Source organism: Cryptomeria japonica, chromosome 8 (assembly GCF_030272615.1).
Source record: "Cryptomeria japonica chromosome 8, Sugi_1.0, whole genome shotgun sequence".
In the NCBI taxonomy this organism is placed as follows: Eukaryota; Viridiplantae; Streptophyta; class Pinopsida; order Cupressales; family Cupressaceae; genus Cryptomeria; species Cryptomeria japonica.
In genome coordinates this window covers 579,769,418-579,791,047 of record NC_081412.1, presented here as the reverse complement: position 1 = coordinate 579,791,047, position 21,630 = coordinate 579,769,418, and the positions used below count along the sequence as shown (strand labels likewise).

Sequence of the window (21,630 nt, the reverse complement as noted above, 5' to 3'; positions counted from 1 at the left end):
CATCTAGAACCCTTATACATGATTCACTACTTAAGATAGCCCTAACATGATACAAAAACGCACATACTCAGTAGAGACTTGATTTGCATGTATTCTAAGAAAGGAGCCCAAAAGGACAAGATTGAGACCTCTGAGTACTTGATGAATATTCTACAAAAAGGACCCGAGATTAGTATGGAGAACTTTGAGGGCTTTTTAATGATATTTGGTTGTTAGAGAACAAAGTCTAAATGTACAAGATATGGCCCTAGAAGTGTAAAACTAAAGGCTTACTTTAGAGCCCAGGTGAAGAAAATTGATTTATATTCTGACAAAAGACTCACAAATTTGGATTGTCATTGGAACTAGCTTTCCAAAGATATCTTGTTTAAATATTTTCAAGCCTATATGCTCAAGTTATGACCAAAAAACCAATTGCATGTCAACTGGGGCATGGAAAGCTAGGAAGGTTTTTTAAAATAGAAACTATTCAAAAATAGAAACTTTTTGAAAATAGAAAGTTATTGAAAATAGAAATTTTTTAAAAATAGAATGTTTCTAAAAATGAAAAAAAATCAAGAATTTTTTTAAACCCATTTTACTTCAAAGTGCCCAAATTTTTCATCTATCCTAGGATTTTGCCTCGATTTTCCATGCCCTCAACCAAATTAACTCAAAAATTCAACTACTCAAATTTTGATGAAATGACAATCAATCATAGGTATTTGGGATGTTGCAAATGCAATAGCAACCTTTGTTTGAGCCTAGCATGTATTGAAAAATCATCCCAAATAAGATCTCTCGAGCATGTTGAGTAGAATTTGACAAGTCTGCTCTGATATCATATGGAAGTAAATATTGCACTTTGGTACCATGTAGAAGTTGATGATACAACCACAAGAGCTAAGAATCATCTGCAAGCAAAACACTAGTCACACAAAAGAGATCAAGCAAATATTATATGCTTTATAACAACATGATAATTTTATATTATTACACATTCAAATTATTAGAGATGCACTATTAGAGACACATAATTACAATGAATGAATACCTTTCTTTATAGAAAGCAAGATATTTCCTAATCCTAAACTTAGGAGAACTAAAGAAATGCAAAGTAAGAGCTAGAAATTAATCTCAACTATAGCTAGAACTAAAACTATAAAAGAAAACTCTAGATAACAAAAAGAATCTAAATTTAACTTAAGTGAAAAATAAATTAAAGGACCTAATTAATAAAAACATAGATAATTGTCCTAATTACTCCAACATCAACTACTACCAAGGAAAGTTCAAAGAAAAATTAATAGTTAATCAAACATATTGCATGGCCATCAAATGGCCAAAACAAAAACAAGCATAAACATGACAAATGAATACCTTACCAATGCATAGAAGACAATGTTCTCTAATCCCCCTTTTCAAATATTATATAATCTAATAGCTCTCCTCAATAAGAGAATAATTCTAATCACAATAATCACTTGTAAATATTAATAATAAAATAATCCAATGAACTTCAATTTTATTTATATATATATATATATATATATAATACTTCCAAATTTTATATTTACATACTATATAAATAATTAATTATATTGACCATAACCAAATTATTATTATTAAATTCATTATAACTTTTTTTTCAATAACAGTAAAATAACGACTTATTACTTTTAAACTTGGATGTGATTAAATATTTAATCTAGAACCACTTGATATTGAAATAAAGTCATAGCTAAGAAAGGAGACAATACACACCCATTAAAAATCTAACAAAAAAAAATTATATACCTATTATCAACAATATTTTAAACTTCAAAGAGATTTGTTTGTAAAACGTTTGTAAAAGCATGGAATATTAACACAATAATAACCAAACATTCAACTTACATGAATATAAACAAAATCATATTTCAAGAAAAATAACAAATCTATACAATTCCATCCATATTTCATAATAAAAAACAAGCATTCAACTTACATATTGACTTGTATACAAACAAAAACATATTTAAAAAATAAAAATTTATACAATTCCATGCACACTTCAACTTGCGTCTAGATGTCCGAAAGTTTTTATTGCAAAACTCTACGAGGAAAATTTCAGAGACATGTAAAAGGAGTGCTTTGTATCATTATGCCAAAGGCATATCACACTCATATAATGGGTGTACAAATATGTGTTAATAAAAATTAGAAGAATTAAATTTGATGTGTTTGTGACACTTAAATACATAAAAAGAAAAAATATATATATTTTTTATTTATTTTCCTCTAAACTACCACTCACTTTGAGTTTAGCTATTAATCAATTTTGTCTAATTATTAATCTTTTTTTTTCTTTTTCTTTTAAAGATAAATCATTAAGTTTAATATTTATTTTAATTATTTATGTTTTTTGAGAAATTATAAATAATAATTAAAAATATTCACTTAATTTAATTATGTCAAAGATTTATTATACTCACATAATGGATGCACAAATATGAGTTAATAAAAACTAGAAACTTTTCAAATATATAAACTTTTTAGAAAAAGAAAGTTATTGAAAATAGAAAGTTTTCAAAAATTGAATGTTTTTAAAAGTGAAAAAATTTCGAGAATTTTTTTAAGCCCATTTTGCTCCGAAGTTCCCAAATTTTTAGTCCAAATTTTTCAACCAAATTAACTCAAAACTTCAACTATTCAAATTTTGATGAAATGAAAATCAATCATAGGTATTTGGGATGCTGCAAATGCAATAGAAACCTCCATTTGAGCCTGAATTGTATTGAAAAATGCAATAGAAACCTCCATTTGAGCACAAATTGTATTGAAAAATGCAATAGAAACCTCCATTTGAGTCCAAATTGTATTGAAAAATCACCCCAAATTACATCTCTTAAGCATGTGGAGTAGAATTTGACAAGTCTTCTCTGATACCATATAGAAGCAAAGATTGCACTTTGGTACCAGGCAACATTTGATGATACAACCATAAGAAATAAGAATCATCTACAAGAAAAACACTTGTCACACAAAAAAGTTCAAACAAAAATTAAATGATTTATAACAACATGAGAATTTGGTATTATTGCACACTCAAATGATTAGAGATGCACTATTAGAGATGCATAATTACAATGAATGAATGACTTGCTTTATAGAAAGCAAGATATTCCCTAATCTAAAACTTAGAATAACTAAAAAAATGCAAAGTAAAAGCTAAATTAATCTCAATTACAACTAGAACTAAAACTATACAAAAAAACTCTAGAGAACAAAAAGAACCTAAATTTAGCTTAATTGAAATTTCAATTAAAGGACCTAATTAATAAAGAAATAGATAATTGTCCTAAATAGTCCAACATCAACTACTACCAAGAAAATTCAAAGAAAACTTAATGGTTAATCAAACCTATTGCATGACCATCAAATGGCCAAAACAAAAACAAGCATAAACATGACAAATGAGTACCTCACCAATGCATAGAAGACAACGTTCTCTAATCCCCATTTTTCAAATATTATATAATCTCCTAACTCTCCTCAAAAAGAGAATAATTCTAATCACAATAATCACCTATAAATATTAATAATAAAATAATACAATTAACCTCAATTTTATATATATATATATATATATATATATATATATATATATATATATATATATATACTTCTAAATTTTATATTTACATATTATTAAAAAATTAATTATATTGAGGATGACCAAATTATTATTATTATTTTGATTATAATTTTTTTTTCCAATAACAGTAAAATAGCTACTTATTACTTTTAAACTTAGATGTGATTAAATATTTAGTTTGGAACCACTTGACATTGAAATAAAACCATAGCTAAGCAAGGAAACAATAAACACCCATTCAAAATCTAACAAAAATAATTATAAACCTATTACTAACAAAATCTTAGACTTCAAAGAGATTTGTTTGCAATAGCATGGAATATTATCACAATAATAACCAAACATTCAAATTACATGATTTTGTTGAATACAAACAAAATCATATTTTAAGAAAAATCGAAAATCTATACAATTCCATTCATATTTTCCAAATAAAAAATAAGCATTCAACTTACATCAATGACTTGTATATAAATAAAAATATATTTAAAAAATAAAAAACAAAAGCGAAGACGTATTACACTCACATAATGGATGTACAAATTAAGAAGAATTAAATTTGATGTGTTTGTGACACTTAAATGCATAGAAAGCAATATATATATTATTTATTTTCCTTTCAACATGTTTGTAACACATAAATGCATGAAAAGTATAAAAAAATTATTTTATTTACTTGCCTCTCAACTACCACTCACTTTGAGTTTAACTATTAAGCAATTTTGTCTAACTATTAATCAATCTATCTATCTCATCATACTATCATACTATCAGTTAACTTCATAATTATGTCAATCTAATATCCTAATAATAATATAAAGATATGATAATAATATAATTATTATTATTATTATTCTTAATAGATTTTTTTGCTTTGGTGAAGAGTTTAATAGAAATATACAAATATAAAAGTAGAATAAAGAACAAATATAATATCAACATACTTATATATCTCTAAGGATAGATATACTAGTTAGTTCATTACCACTTCTGTCTTTACTACAATTACACAATTTGTAAGTTAAATTTGAAATTTGAATATTTTTCAGCCTTTCTTGTAGCAAATTAGAGTACTTGGTTTTTCTCCGGCGCAACCGGTGAAACACCACAATGTTCTAGTTTTATCCACTATTCGGTCAGCAACAATAGGATAGCACTCAGCTTGTTGAGTCTCATCAGCTGCACTGTAAAGTTTGTAAAAGAGCGGAGAGGAACCACAAATCTAAAAACGGCCATGATCTTCCCACATATGTAATACAGTGCAGTATCCGCCGTACGATTCGTATAATCATATATGAATGACCACGAGATCATAAATGAATGACCATAAATGAAAGGAAAGCATATCCACAAAGTGTAAACGACGAGCAATGCGGTCCATGCGGACAATTCGGACAATTCGGACACTGGAACGGACCGTGCGGGCATTGGAACGAGAAATGCGAACAATGCGTACACGAAAACGAACAATGCGTACAATGCGGGCATGTGCAATGCGGGCATGTGCAATGCGGACAATGCGGACACCTTACCGAGCAATGTGGACACGCAAACGAGCAATACGGACCCCAAAGCACTAGATAACAAAGTGTAAACGACGAGTGCGGAAACGTAAATGAGCAATGCGGACACGTAAATGAGCAATGCGCTCAAAGCACTAGATAACAAAAGCACTAACAACAAAAGCGCTAACATTGGGCTCGCTGACTCTAGGTAGCTTTTGTGGTCTTTCATGTTTTCTCTTGCAATGTCGAGGGCTGTTAAGCCTTTTTCGTTAACTGCACCTCTGTTTATGCCATGTATATGCAGGAGCGAACGCACCATCTATAAAACGCATATTTCTAGTAAGTTAGTATTTTATGATAATGATCTGACAAGGACAATAGAAGCATGTAATAGGAATAACTTACACAAGAGTTTTCGTTGCTGGCTGCAATATGCAGAGGTGTGTCTCCACTTTGAAGACCCTGGTTCACCAGGTCTGAGAGGCCTACCATTTCTCTCAAATAATCAACAACTTCCACTTGGCCAACTTGGGCAGCTAAATGTAGCACGTTCATTCCACGATGATTCCGTATTGTGACAGCGTCTGGCCTCGACTCTATCAACTGTTTTACTGCTTCTAGATGCCCTAGTTTCACCGCAATACAAAGCGGCGTTTTTCCTTTGTCATTAACAGAACAACACAGTTCCGGTTGAAACTCTATTAGCTGCCTCATTTTATTCAAGCAGTTTTCCCTAGCAGCCATGTGCAAAGCTGTATCACCATTTTCGTACTTTTCTTGAGTTGATTCTTTTGCGTCTACTGAACCTAACACATTCTTCACCGGACCTGTAAAATAAAAGTCCAAACTTATTGTCAAGTGACATTTTCCTCTGTACAGAACAAATAATTAGTTAAGACACTGAAGTTAGTCTTGGATTAAATATGATATCATTCAAGAAGGCTATTTTATCTTTGTTAAACAGATACAAAGTTCAACCGAAATAAGAACATAATACAGTCTAATCTCATAAAAACAAAAGATAAAAGAAAATTATAAAGAAAAAATGCTGTTCTGTCATGGTGTAGTGGTGCAATGAATTTTGTTTTATTAGAAATGTCATTTAAGGAGACAATTAGTTCAAATTTAATTTTATTGAGGTCAATAGTAATTTACTTTGTCATATAAAAAATGACTATAATGGTGTCTATAATAGTGACCTTGTCATTAGAATTCTTAGTAGACTTGAAATTTGATTAAAAATAGGCTAAATTACTAAAAATAGCAACTGATTTTTTGACCTTTTCAAACTTCTATTTGTCCTATACCTTGTAAGTGTTATCATATGGGCTCCAAAACAATAAACGAGACCTATAAAACAAAAAGAAAATATAATTATTTTTGGTGATGCAAGATTTCTCTTATAACACTAGATGCTCCTACATGAGACACCTAGGATGATTTGAGAAGTGACCTTGTCGCATCTCTAATCCTAGAAAAAATCCCTGATGGTAAACCTCTTCCTTAGACAATCAAGATGACTCTTCAACAAGCCTTCCTTTCCACTTAATGAGATATTCTTCATTTTTTTTTGTAATTCTATTTCGACAACTATTCAAGATTTTTTTAACCCCTTCCTTCTTAGCAGTAGATGCCATAATACTCCACTATGCTTCTACTAATCCCTCTTCACTAACTCCATGATATTCTATCAAAACCACACTATTCAATACATATGATATGTTGATTCAACTAGGTAACCCCACATCATATACATTTTTTGGATCACATTTATTTACAATCTTGCATGGTCCAAGATTTTTCATTTTTAACTTATTATATGTTCTCACAAGGAACATTTCTTTCTTCAGATGAACCATAACACCATCACCAACATTGAATTTTCTAAACTTTCACTTTTAATTTTCCTTTGTCTGTATGAAAATTCATCTTAGTAAAAAAAATTGTGGTAGAAACAAATCCCATCACTTGTGCTTATCTCCTACTAAACATCTCAATAGGTTCTCCAAACTCCTATTTGCCATTTTTGTTTTTCCATCAATTTTTAGATGATGTTTATAACTAAACTATCATTACCTATGTTCTATGTCGCATAATGTTCCACCATGGTCCCTATCAGAGTTCATTACCTAGGTATTATCATGGTGTTCCACCATTACTGTTTTCATGTCATGTCAAAGTACATGAGCGAGAACAATGAGTGATTGTAAATAAGAAAAACATGACATTAAAGAGAGAAAAAAATGAGCATATGGACCATTGAAGAAGCTAACTAAACATTCCTAGGAAATATCGTAGCATGCAGAGACTAGCTTTTGGACCTTCTTTGTGTACTTGTCTGTAGTCTAACACAAATTTCTTCTTACATTCATTGTATTCAACTTCTTCCATAAGGTCCTCTACATGTACCCAATAAATTTGGTACCTCTTTTGAAACTATGCACTTTCCTAGACCATGTAATCTTACTACTACTATAAAAAGAACAACTCTACAATGTGAACAACATGATAAGTCTTCTATCATGGAATGGAATGTTATATCTTATAAAATCTCTCAATCACCACAAATATTGATTAATTCCCTATTTATGATCATGGTAGAATAAGAACAAAATATATATTGATATCTTTGTATGACATCTCTAGTACACATAATTATTGATATAGCTCAATGTTTTGACTTACTTCATTGGCCATCCGCTTGTTTGGTGTGGAGCTTGATCAATCTCCAAGTGTGAGATTGTTTAAATTTGGCGATTGATCGGGAAAGCACTATACACTCGTCATGTATCTTCATCGGGGTTTGGGGGCGTAGCCCTCGATTTAGCGGGGATTCGAGGGTGCAGCCCCTGAGGAAATTTTTTTTGGTGCTTTTTGCTGAAAAATAAAATAATGACATTGTAAGAAACCCCTAAAAATAACTAACTTTGAGTGTTTCCCTAAAAATCGCTTATTATAAGCAGTTGGAATGTGAAGGCATTGTTGGTATGTTGTACTGATTTACTGGATAATAAGAAAAGATTGGATGACTGTGTACTGTGGATGTAGCCCATCTTTGGTGAACCACGTTAAATCTCTGTGTTATCTGTGTTATGCATTCTTCTTCATCTTTTGTGTTTATATCTGCAAATAATTGTTAATTTATGTTGCTCCAGATCTGTCTTAACCCTAACAATTGGTATTAGAGCATTGTATTTCTGTAAATTGGCAGGGACTTTTCAGTTTTGAGTGGAAGCAATGGATGAAACCAAACTCAAGGTTGAGAAGTTCAATGGCCAAAATTATTAGTTATGGAAAATGCAGATGGAGGATTACCTATATCAAAAGGATCTGTGGTGACCACTGGAAGGAAAGTCAAAGAAACTGACCACGATGCTAGTTGAAGAATGGGATATTCTAGATAGAAAGGCACTAGGAACCATCCGATTGTGCCTTGCGCCATTTATAGCATTCAATATATCACAAGCAAAAACAACTTCAGAGCTCATGGCGACACTGGCTAAACTATATAAACAACTTCGAATAAGGTATTTCTTATGAATAGTTTGTTTCATATGAAAATAAGTGAGGGAGGATCTGTAGCAAATCATTTAAAAAAAATTAATACAAGTACCAGCCAATTGACTTCTGTAAAAGTTAACTTTGATGAAGAAGTTAGGGGTCTCTTAATTTTATATTCTTTGCCAAAAAGATGGAATAGCTTGGTTATGGCTGTAAGTAACTCTGTCTCTGGTTCAAATACTCTGAAATTTGATCATGTTGTTGGTGTTATCCTAAGCGAGGAAATATGACAGAAAAACATAGGTGAGACTTCAACATCATCAGGAACTGTTTTGAATATTGATAATAAGGGAAGATCAAAGGAAAGAGGAAAAGGCCCTGGGTATGAGAAGTCATGAGGGAAGTCAAAGAAAGGTTTCTCTCAATCTAGAGGAAGCTAGGATGGCTAGTACTACAGAAAGCTAGGAAATTTAAAGAAAGATTGCTGGTCTCAAAAAAAGAAACAAGGAGATGGAAATGAAGATGACAGTAAGGAAGCTAATGTTGCAAGTAATACTTTACAAGATGCCTTCATCATATATTTAGATAATGTTAATGATTCTTGGGTAATAGATTCAGGGGCTTTATTTCATGCTACACCCCATAGAAAATATTTTCTAGATTATGTTCAAGGTGATTTTGGACAGGTACATCTGGGTGATGATGAGCCCTGTCAGATTGTTGGAAAAGGCAGGATAAAAATAAAATTGCAAAATGGAAATGTCTGGTTGTTGCAGGAGGTCAGATATGTTCCTAATTTAAGAAGAAATTTAATTTCTACAGGTCAACTGGGCAGTGAAGGCTGCATAGTTACGTTCACAGACAATGTCTGGAAGGTCACTAAAGGTGCATTAGTAGTAGCTAAAGGTGCAAAGGTAGGCACATTGTATTTGTGTACTAGTAATACTTATTCTACGTTAGCTTCTATACAGAAAGTTGTTGCAGGGATAGCTCCAATAGATGTTGCAAGGACAAATTCAAAACTTTGGCACCATAGACTCGAGCACATGAGTGAGAAAGGGATGAAAATCCTTCACTCTTAAAATTTGTTGCCAGGATTGAAGCAAATTGATTTAGAATTCTATGAAAATTGTGTTTATGATAAACAAAAAAGAGTCAGATTTCTCAAGGTTGGAAAAGAGAAGAAGAGTGAGAAATTAGAGCTTGTGCATTCAGACGTATATGGACCGATTTAGGTATCATCTCTCGGTGGCTCTTGTTATTGTGTTATTTTTATAGATGATGCAACTCGAAAAACATGGGTATATTTCCTAAAATAGAAATCAGATGTTTTTGAAACGTTTAAGAAATGGAAATCTTTGGTTGAGAATGAGACAGGAAAAAGGTTGAAGTGTCTCAAATCTGATAATGGAGGTGAGTATTGTAGAAAATAATTTAAAGATTATTGTTCTTTCAATGGAATCTGAAGGAAAAAGATGGTTCTAGGAACCCCACAAGAAAATGGTGTGTCTGAGAGAATGAATAGGAAAATCATGGAGCCTGCTAGAAGCATGAGATTGCATGCTAGACTACCCCTACATTTATGGGTAGATGTTGTATATACTATTAATTATTTGATAAATAGAGGGCCTTCAAAGCCTTTGGATGGTGAAATTATAGAGGAGGCATGGATTGGTAAAAAGGTAAATTACTCTTTTCTGAAAACCTTTGGTTGTGAAGCTTTGTCCATGTTGATAAAGAGAATAGAAGCAAGCTTGATGCTAAATCTCAAAAATACACCTTCATTGGATGTGGAATGGATGACTTCGGTTATCAGTTATGGTATTTTGAAAATCAAAAAATAATTAGAAGTAGAGATGTTATATTCAATGAGAAGGTCACATATAAAGAAAAAATGCAGGAAAAGAAGCATGAACAGGTCAAAAAGGAATATGTGTTGCTGGATGAGATTCTTGAAAATAAAATGCCATTGGTACTTGATGCTTAGCAATAACAAAATATCCCACAAACTATTCCAAGTGTTAGATGTTCTACGAGGTTAAGTAGACCTCCTGAAAGATTTTCTCCTTCTTTGTATTCTATTTTATTAACTGATTTTAGTGAACCAAAAGGATATGAAGAATCAATGTAGGTGGACGCCAAACAATAGTGGGAGCTAGGCATGAAAGAGGAAATGGATTCCTTAATGAAGAATCAGACATGGGTCTTAGTCGCATTACCTATAGGAAAAAGAGCCTTGCCAAATAAATGGGTTTATAGGCTAAAGGAGGAGAATGGAGGACAAAAAAGATATAAGGCCAGACTCGTGGTTAAAAATTTGCATAGAAAAAGGGTATAGATTTTGATGAAATATTTTCTGCAGTTGTAAAAATGACTTCAACTAGAACTGTTCTAAGTCTTGTGGCTATAGAAGACTTGCACCTTGAACAACTATCTATGTTAAAACAACTTTTCTCCATGGGGATTTGGAAGAGGAAATCTACATGCACCAACCACAGGGATATGAGGTCAAAGGTAAGGAGGAATTAGTGTGCAGGTTGAAGAAGAGTTTGTATGGCCTGAAGCAAGCACCCCGACAATGGTATTTTAAATTTGATAGTTTCATGGTTGAACAAGGTTACCACTTCATACAACCTGTTTTGGAGGGTGGCCAGTTAGAGCTTGAGAAGAATCATACAATTGATAATCCTGCAGATACGTTCACAAAGGTAGTCCCATGAGAGAAGCTAATTTCCTCAATTTCTCTTGGCCTTCTTGACTGAAAACTGTGGAATTAAGGAACAACCAAGTCCCGGAGTTTTGTCTAGTGGGAGCTGCAAATTTAGTAGTGTCGTCCAAGATCAGTCTCCAAGTGAGAAATTGTTTGGTGTGGAGCGTGATCAATCTCCAAGTGGGAGATTGTTGATATGTGGTGACTGATCAGGAAAGTAATCTACACTCATCATGTATCCTCGCCAGGGTTTGGGGCCAGGCCGGGCCAGGCCCTAAGAGTAGGGGTTCAGTGGTGTAGTCACCGAATAAGCGAGGGTTCAGGTGCACAACCCCTGAGGAAAAAAAAATTTGTGTTTTTTGTTGAAAAAAAAGACTTTGTAAGAAAACCCTAAAAATTACCGGTTTTGAGTGTTGCCCTAAAAATCGCTTATTATAAGTAGATGGAATGTAAGGGCATTGTTGGTGTGTTGTACTGATTTACTAGATAATAAGAAAATATTGGACAACTATGTTCTGTGGATGTAACCCATCTTGGGTGAACCACGTTAAATCTTTGTGTTATCTGTGTTATGCATTTTTCTTCATCTTTTGTGTTTGTATCTACATATAATTGTTAATTTGTGTTTGATCTAGAACTGTCTAAACCCTAACACCACCATACTCTACAATTGTACATAAACTTCTTCACATATTTTTGTGACTATGGCCAATAATAATTCTCACTAACAAGAGAATTGGTATTATCTTGACCAATGTATCCAACCAACCCTTGAAAATTTTCTTTTGATTGATTAGGTTCTCTCTCATGAAATTCCTAAAAATGCACAATTGGATTCCTCTTAAAAAAATCACATCTTGGATTAAGTAATCCAGCCACTTCATACTATCTAGAGTAATAGGCTCCAAGAAATCTCTCCAATCCTTTATAAACACTTGATCTTCAAGATATTAACTCTTGAACTCATCAAAACCTAAAACCTTTATCTTCATCTCTCTCAACAAATTTTTCCTTCCACTTAAGACATCTACAATGTTGTTCGACCTTCCACTCTTGTGCTTTGAAACAAAATTATCTCTCCAATTTTTTTTTTTTATTATAAGTGCCTTTGATTTAACTTTTCTTGACTATTAAGATACTAGAAATCCTGATGATCAATATTTAAAATAAACTCCTTTGGAAACAAATGATGTCTCTATTTTTAAATAAATTATATCATAAAACTCCAAATATTATACATAATATATTTTCTTGGAATCATTAAGCTTCTTGATAAAATAGGCAAGTAGATTACCTTCCTAACTCAAAATAGGTCCTATAGGACTACCACTAGTAACACAATCTACCTAAAATACCCTACTATAATTTGAAAATTCAAAAATGGTCTGCTCCTCCTTCAACATATCAAAACCCTTGTCTCCTCCTATAGTCCACATAAAATCCTTCCTATCGCCTATGATTGTCTCTATTAGGGATACACAAATACTACTAAAATTCATAATAAGCTTTTTACAAAATTTCTCTATACCATGAAATGATCTTACCCCTATAATACTCCTTGGTGTATGCCATTTTATGATAGCCCTCTTAAGACACTCAACTAAAATAGCAAACCCTAGATACGCCAAATCCGTCACGAAATTGCATTTGTTTATATTAATCAAAACAATCTCTTCCCTCATCCTCTCAAAAATTATTTTAAAAATGAATAATGTGTTCCTCTGGTGTCTAATTGAAAATAAAAATTTCATCTAATTTTTCCAAAATTCTATCAATACCTCATTCACAAGTCACATAAATATACTCATTGAATTGGTTGGCCCAAAGGGTATGACTAACCAATTGTACAAGCTCTCTTTAGTCTTGAAGGTTGTCTTCTACTCATCCCTTTCTCATGTATAGGTCTAATTGTACCCACCTCTTCAGTTTAATCTTCATAAAGTATTGGGATCTACTCAAACAATCCATAAGGTCATCCATCCTTAGAAATCAAAATTTGTATTTGATTGTAATCTTGTGAATTTCTCAAGAGTCTATACACATTCTCCATTGTCCATCTTTATTTTTTGCTAGTACTATAGATGCTACACATGGAAACAAACTCTCTTAAATCAATCCCTTCTTTAGTATCTCTTAGACTTATCTATTCAATTAATCATTCTTCGTAAGAGTCATTTAATGGGATTCCTTATTTAGGAAACCAACTTTTAGTTTCAAATTCATCTAATGACTAATCTTCATCATGGATGGAAAGCCATCTAGTAAATTATCTAATACAATGTCATAAAAATTCTTTGATAGATCTGATACTTCTATTGGTATATCTTGATCTTATTCTTTATGAACTCTAGGAATCAATACACAACACATATTCTTGTGCTTCATTACATCCAAAAAAATTCTAAGAATGAATAAACAAATTCTTTCACTTCTAAAACCTTTTCTTCCACTTCCTTTAGAGGCTTCAATTAGTGGCAAAATTCATCATTTTGTAAATAAATAAGAGGTGGCATGTCCATCATGTACTGCAAATTGATCAAATTGTCACATCATCCCCAATAAAACACGAGAAGAACCCATAGGCATGATGTCACATAGTACCTCATCATGCTAATTCTCAATCTAAAACTTCACTAAACAATTCTCATTGACCAAAGATCTATGATTATTTGCAACCATTCAATTTGATATGGATGTGAATATCTCATACTCTCCAAATTTAATTTATTAAACATCTTCATCTAAAACAATATTATTAGTGATACCACTACCAATGATAACATTACAAACTCTATTTTCACATTTGCACCTTATGTGAAATAAAAAATTTCTTTGAAATGGATCTTTAACCTTATTTAGTAAGAATTTTTTTATAATGAGAACTTCTCTTCTTTCTACATGTTAATATCAATGTTCAAATTAAACATCTTCATCTACATGTACAACTCATGCATTACCTTCAAGTCTTCTATTAGTCCTTCCTTGATGATGTGGACACTTGTATGATTTATTTCCTTCTTCCCCACTCTGGAAATAGGTTCCATAAAAGCCTACTCTTCTACGTCCTCATCTAGACCTTCCTTTACTTCTTAGGTCACTATTATTTTTCTCACAAGGATAGTACAAATTATCTCCTTTCTATTTCTGATTGTTGTTATCTTCATCATTTTTTGTCCTCCATATGATACTTTTCTAGTCTTTCCATCATGACCTCTTCATCTCTACTTTTTTTCATCTCTTCTATTTATCTTCTCTTTTACCTATAGGAAAAACTAATAAGCATCCTCAATAGTAGTCACTCTAGAAAAATTCACCTCCTCTTGAATACTTGGCTTTATTACTTTATGTAATGGGCTAATTTCTGCTTGTTTATCTTAGAGTGACCTCTTCTAATCAATACCCTATACAAATCTTATGTGTATTCTTTACAAAATTACCTATGTCCTTCAAACCCCACATCTTATTGAACAACTCTAACACATAATCAATAACAATGAAGTATCTCTTCAAATTTTCTAGAAGATGATCTCATCTTGTTATCTTTTCTTTTACTCCTTTATTTATTTCTACTTTCACTTATTTCTATCAAATACTAGCATGAACTTTCAACTTGATCTTTGTAATTTTTGTTGGATCAATCCTCTCAAGTTGTTAGGAAAGTGAACACATGCTTCTTCCACAAAGAGAGAAAGAGAAAAATAGATGCACGAAGAAAAAATGATGCATTGAGATATTTAACAATATACAAATGCCTTTCTTATATAGGAAAGAGAAAGAAAAATGGAGAGCACACAAAGAGACAAGTATCTTAATAAGGCATGAGTACATAAAGTAGGTAGAAACACCCTAATGTAAATACCAATGAACATAGGAAATGCTAAATAATAACAACTATATCTAGGTAAGTGGAACTTAAGAAAGAGTAAATAATTAACACCCCCCTTAATTTCAACTTGGGGAGAAAAATTACAATGCAATACTAAAATGAGAATGCAATATGGGTATTGGTAACTATGTCATGGGAGGTACCCATGCATATTGTAAATGCAATTAATCTATTAAAAAGAAAAAAAAGGAGAAAACCTCATGGGATAAAACTCCTCTCCACAAAAGAGCTAATGCAAATAAAGATAAGTGACAAGATGAGTGATGTATCGAGGTCTCCCCAATATGCTCCAAGAACTACATATATGATGAAAATACAAGAAATATCCCCCCTATAGGATGGAAGTCTAGAGCCTATGTAGCCACCATAATGAATAATAACCTACAAGAATGGTACATATATTAAGACAAAGAAAGATTCACTGCTTACAAACAACTTGTCTCCACTTAGGAAGAAACAAAACTATGTATAGATATAGGTATGCTTCCCATTCTAGATAGGAATTGATAGGAAGCAGAATCCAAATGTATAATCATATCTCTAAAAGCTACTCATGTGTCTCCTTGTTCAATAAATATGACGATGCCACACTCCAATCAGGTGCATGCCCAAACAAAGAAGAAAGTGACAAAATGGAACTATGTAGCAATTGATATGGACAAAGATCCAAAGATAAAGATGATGTGATAGTATAAAGAAGTACCCTCAAGTGTCTCCTCCAAATTTAAAATGTTAGACTCCATAAACAATGAACCAATGTCTGTCAAATAGGAATCCCAATCAAGAAGACAATGATAATCCTATAGATTAAGGATGATGAACATCTTATGTGAAGCTAGATGAAATACATCTAACAAAGAATCAAGAAGCTCTAAATCAATTGCAACCTCATCATAAGTCTCAAAAACCTCCAAAGGTTCATAAATATGGGTTATCTTCTCTAAAAAATGAGGCACATTATTATCACAAATAGGATCATCCAGGAATGACTAATAATTAAGATCACCATATAAGTCATGAATACTGTGAAATGTATGAGGGCACTTAGAAGGAACTAGTGACTCCGAAGTGCATAAAAATAACTCTGAAGACTTGAGTGTTGTTGTATTTCCAAACAAGATTTTGATGAGGTCTACTAGGAAGAGAGAAAAATTATATAAATATGATAATAATTAAAGCTCATAAAGTTGAGTGATTATAAAATAAATCCAAATACACAAAGATAGAGCTAGCCCATATCTATAAAAACTCCCAATATAATAAAAAATAGTCTATGAGACTAAAAACCAAGCAAAAAACCTATTTCACAAATAATATTGGTTGGGCTTAGATAGGGCATGGTGATATAATGATAATTCCAACATCAGGGACCCTAAAGTTGTTGTGAATACAATCTCCAACAAGACTAATGTGATTCGTAGTTGGTAGACTCAACAAGGGCTCACAAAAGATGATAGGTCCTCATAATGGTCAACCTTTTAAAGAGCTTGATGCAATGTCTTAATGACTAGGCCACAAATTAAAAGTAAAACCTCACAGATTAATATGTGTAGTGTCATAAATTGTAGCCAATTAAATTTACACCTCATGTTGGTGCTCCTAATTTAGTGTGTCCTATCTCCATCCCCTCTCTAGGTCTGATTTAACCCTATTCTCCAGCTTCGATGTCATTAAAAACACTTGGTAGGCCCCATCTTCAAGGTCCCTCTATCATTTCTATTTGTATTAGTCCTATTTGCTAGAGGACTAGGGCATGGAGCACCCTAGTCTAGACCAAGGCGCCCCAAAATGCCTTGGTCAACCTTAAGAAGTCCTTAATTTGAAATGGGGTAGGCCCTATATCTCCTTTATGTCTTCTAGTCCCCATGGCTACACATGAGCATTAGAGGTAAGCCTAATCAATAATTTAGGTCAAGAACCCTATATAAACATCTTATCAATTCATTTTAGATCTAGGGCTCGAACAACAACCTATATATAATTTTCATGCATCCGTGAAGCATTCATCATCCAATATTTTCAGACATATAACGATGCATAATCATCCTTCAAGCATTATGGAGAAAAATTACATCGATCTTCATGCAAAAATGTGTAAGTGATTAGCTTTTTTCATGTTCATGTCTTTGTCATACCAGTACATTCAACATTTATCATTACATTCAAAAAGCATTGCATTGCCATCAACTAAATTGTATATCTAAGGTATATCTTCGTAACAATTATTTTAGTATTTGCATTATTTCATTCGAGGTTAATTCCTAAATTGGGTCTTGACCTAGGTAAATCCCTATCCATAACATCTTTCCTTTTCTTTCTATGTGTAGTAAATAGGTGTAAGATATGTACTCATAAATTCTAGAAAAGTTGACAGTGATGAACATGTTTAACTTTTGACAGAGGAAAATTCAAAGGACCAGGGTGGATCTATAATACCTAGTCCTGAAAAATTAGGCCAAACTTCTGAGATTATATTCTGAATCTATTATTTTACTCAGATCCCATTTTGTGACTCCATGGGACATCTGTAGCATTTCATATTCATTAATTTACTTCAATTATCACCTATTTTACCCTAATTTTACAATTGCAAATCCATTTCAACTTAGAAAGAGGGCAACTTAAAAACTAATGAATCTAATCATTTTCCTTATTTGGATTGTGGCTATATCATTGGATTCACCCATCTTCCAATGTATGGTTAATTTGGCTGGTTAGTGGTTTATTATCTTAATTGGTGAAACCCTAAATATCTAAGTTACACTATTACATTTTGGTAAACCCAACTTCTTACATGCTTATTGTGTATTCCTTGTCTTAGATATGATTTGTATGGACTCTAATATTCATATTTGTATCTATAGATCATATTTTCAATTAAATGACATAAAATTAGAGGTTAATTCATAAAAACCCTAATTGATAACTCTAAAATTGACTTGTGGGTTGCATAATTTTTCAAATACATTTTCAGATTTGATTTTTATGACATGTTATGTTAAGATTTAGATGCATTCAATCATTTTTTATGCACTTTTACAAGTGAAAAATTATAGAAATTACACATGTTTATCTCTTTTTATCATGCATTTTGCATATGTTATCATTTGAAAAAACAAATTGTTGTCTTTTTGTTTTGATTTAGTTAGTTTCATGATGCATGTATTTTATGGATGTGATAATGGATTAGCTTCTCTTGTTTCACTTTTTCCCTCTCCTAAAGATCTTACTACTCATGAGTACATTTTAGTGCAGAAGGATACCATTAACAATTCTTTTAAAACTCTCCCAGATAAGGATAAAGTTTGGAAGAATGATGTTGATATTTCTCCTAAAATGTGACTATCCCATTAGAGTACCTTAGAGGAAGAGGATGATATCATAAAAACCTTCCATACGTGGAACCTATCCTAGAGAAAAAGTGTTGATGGACATTAATTTATCCTCTCCCAAATTGGTCCTACCAATGAGAGCACATTGGTGCACGAAGAGGTTATGAATACTTCTTTCAAAACTCCCCCTTCTAAGGATGAATCTTTGAATAATGATGTTTATATTTGTTCTAAAATGTATCTCCCCCATTAGGCTTATTGGGTGCAAGTGGATGATAGTTCCACTACCTCTCCTAATGATACTATAGCATCCTAAATTATACTCACCTATAAACTTGTCCTTGTATAGGCCTCACTTTGGTGTTCTATCTTCCCAGGCCTAATTGCAATGTCGAATCTTCTCACACCACTTACCTATTCATCATTTTTATCAATTTCCTAGTTCATCCCCAAATTTGGACTCCTAATTTCCAAGACCGAGACATACCACGCCCTAGGCCTCTTAATTGGGCCCCAGATTTCACCCTCCTAACAATCATCATTGATGGAGAAGAATTTGGTTCCTATGTCAGCTTCTTGTGAAAATTCAATTTGATTTTCGATGGTCAATTATAAAAGGAGGTTTACCCCTCTTGTTTTAACCCCTAACAAATTGAAATCAAGATCTACACTCTAGAAAATTCAAGTGGTCAAGCTATCATTCATTCATCAAGCATTCAATCAAAAGTGAAGTCAAATTCAAGCATTGAAGAAGACATCCATGATCTATGTTTCATGAGGATAACATAAATTAAACCCTAATTCCTTTGTGAAGACAAACAAAACATTGTTAAGGTATACATTATTGTTTTAAGAATTTCTATTATTTGCCTCAAAAGAGGAAAATATTTCATTAGAGTCTTTCATAACACTTATCAATTCAATTTCATGGTTAATTCCAAAATTGGGCTTTGACCTAAGGAAAACCCCTATTCCCAACATATTTCCCTTTAATTTTGTGTGCAGGAAACATGTGCAGAGTTGTACTCAAGAGGATAAATAGAGTTTATAGAGAGGAAGAGGTTCAGTTTTTTATGATGACAAAATCAAAGGACCGGGGAGAATCTATGCTACCTGGTCTTGAAAAATTACATTGAATTTCTAGGAATGGGTCTTACACATCTTCTTTTACCTAGGTCCATTTTTTTGTCTCAATAGGATATCTATAGCTTACTGTTTATGTCAAATTGCTTCAATAATTTATTTATTTTCCCTAATCATCAATAATCAATTCAAGTCAATTTTGGATTTAAGAAGAGTTTAGAATTAGTCATATCAGAAGAGCGAAGTCATATCTCCTCGAAAAGATCCATTCTAGAAGGGATCATAAGAGAAATCCCTCTCCCAAAGAGGTTGAATCTGATCTAAATCTCACTCTTTTGAGGCTAGATCTATTAAATTAATTCTCCTTCCAAATGTAATGGTTAATTAGTTCATTTAGTGGTTTTATAAATCTTAATTTAAACTTAACCCTAATTTTCACCACATTATAGATACCATACATTCTTTTCACGTTAATGAATTTCTCATTATAGATGAATCATTAATGAATTATGTTTGTCATTCTCCTTATGCTTGTGTTACCCATAAAGATACCTTGGAGAAAGAAAATGAAATCATTACCAATTTCCTTGATTCTCTCCCTCCTAAAGATGTATCCTTGGAGATTAAACAACCTCATCAAGTCAATGTCATTCTTGTTTTTAGTTATGAGAATTCTAATCCCAAAAAAACCCCCCAATATCCTAAAAGTTATAAAATGCATATGTGAAAGAGGTGATATGGCTAGGCAACTAGAACAAAAATAAGGTTTTGAAATAAATCACACATTTAATGCTTGTGCCAAAAAGAAAGATACCAATGTTGTTCTCACTTCCCTTCCTTCCCCTCCTCATCCTAAGAAACATGTTGATAAGGAACCTAATCTTGTTTAGAATCTCCACAATATCTTAGCTAAGATTTCCCATTGGGATTTTATTCATACTTCACTTTCAGATCATTAGTTGATTCAAGAAGCCTTATAAAGGGTGGTTTCTTAACCTTCTAAACCAAATGATATTACATTCTCATTGATAAATTTCCTTCTATAGATGTTAAAAATACAGATGATCCCCTTATGATTACTCCATGCATTTATGAACAAAAGATAAGAGGTACTTTAATTTATAATTGGTTAGCACTTAACATTTTTTGTGTTGACTTAATAGATAAGATAAATTGGGATTATTCTTCTATCCAACATGATCCTCTTTGTGTTTGTGGCTTTGATAATGTTCCTAGAGAGTCACTTGGTATAGTCATATTACCTATCAAAGTAGCACTTGTAACTTTTAGGTACTCCTATTCATGTCATGCCCAACCATGTTAATTATAACCTTATTCTAGATAGAGCGTGTATTCATGCTATGGAAGAAGTTCCTTCTACCCTTCATTGTATGATCAAATTCATATATAATAATAAAATTTACACAATAAAGGTTGATCATAATCCTTATAATTTCATTCATGATGAAGTGGGATGTATTCCCCCCTTTAATACTATGATTCCTTAAACAACACAATATCCTACCAATAGTGCTTCCTTAGCAAGGAATTTGACTACATTATACTTTATACCCTCCTTTGATGCCTAAAAGTCTTCAAATATTTAAGCCTTCACATATTCTTGGCATCACTCCTCATTTGAATCCTGATAATTTTCTTCATCCTATAATTCTTGTAGCTTCCTTGAATACCTCCAACACACTTTTAAAACTCTTCTTTATTCCTTCTATCTTTCTCCTCTTCATAAGATAATTGCCTACACTCTTCCCTATGCAATTCTCTGGAGCAACTTGCAAGTCCTTTCCCTAACCTTGCTTCTATTTATTGATGATTAATAAAACCATTTTATGTTACAATTTTTAGAGATTCTAACCCTTGTGAGGCATGACAAATAGGCACATGAATCTACCCTTTCATTTCCCTCCAATTATCTTTTGAACTTCCTATGTACATGTTTGAAATTATTCATCAAATGCTTCCAAATATGGCACCCAATC

General features: G+C 32.2%; 1 protein-coding gene across 2 annotated transcripts in view; it reads right to left on the bottom strand.

Moving 5' to 3' along the window:
- Positions 1 to 4,546: 4,546 nt before the first annotated feature.
- The window catches only part of LOC131039498 (disease resistance-like protein DSC2), a 72,111-nt gene continuing 55,027 nt past the window's right edge, over positions 4,547 to 21,630 (bottom strand). For both annotated transcript variants that reach the window (XM_059209909.1, XM_059209910.1), the window contains 2 exons: positions 5,527 to 5,948; positions 4,547 to 5,440 (listed from right to left, as the gene is read on the bottom strand). In XM_059209909.1, coding sequence (XP_059065892.1) covers positions 4,745 to 5,440; positions 5,527 to 5,948 — 1,118 coding nt within the window. In that variant the 3' untranslated portion in view covers positions 4,547 to 4,744. The remainder of the gene's footprint in view (positions 5,441 to 5,526; positions 5,949 to 21,630) is intronic.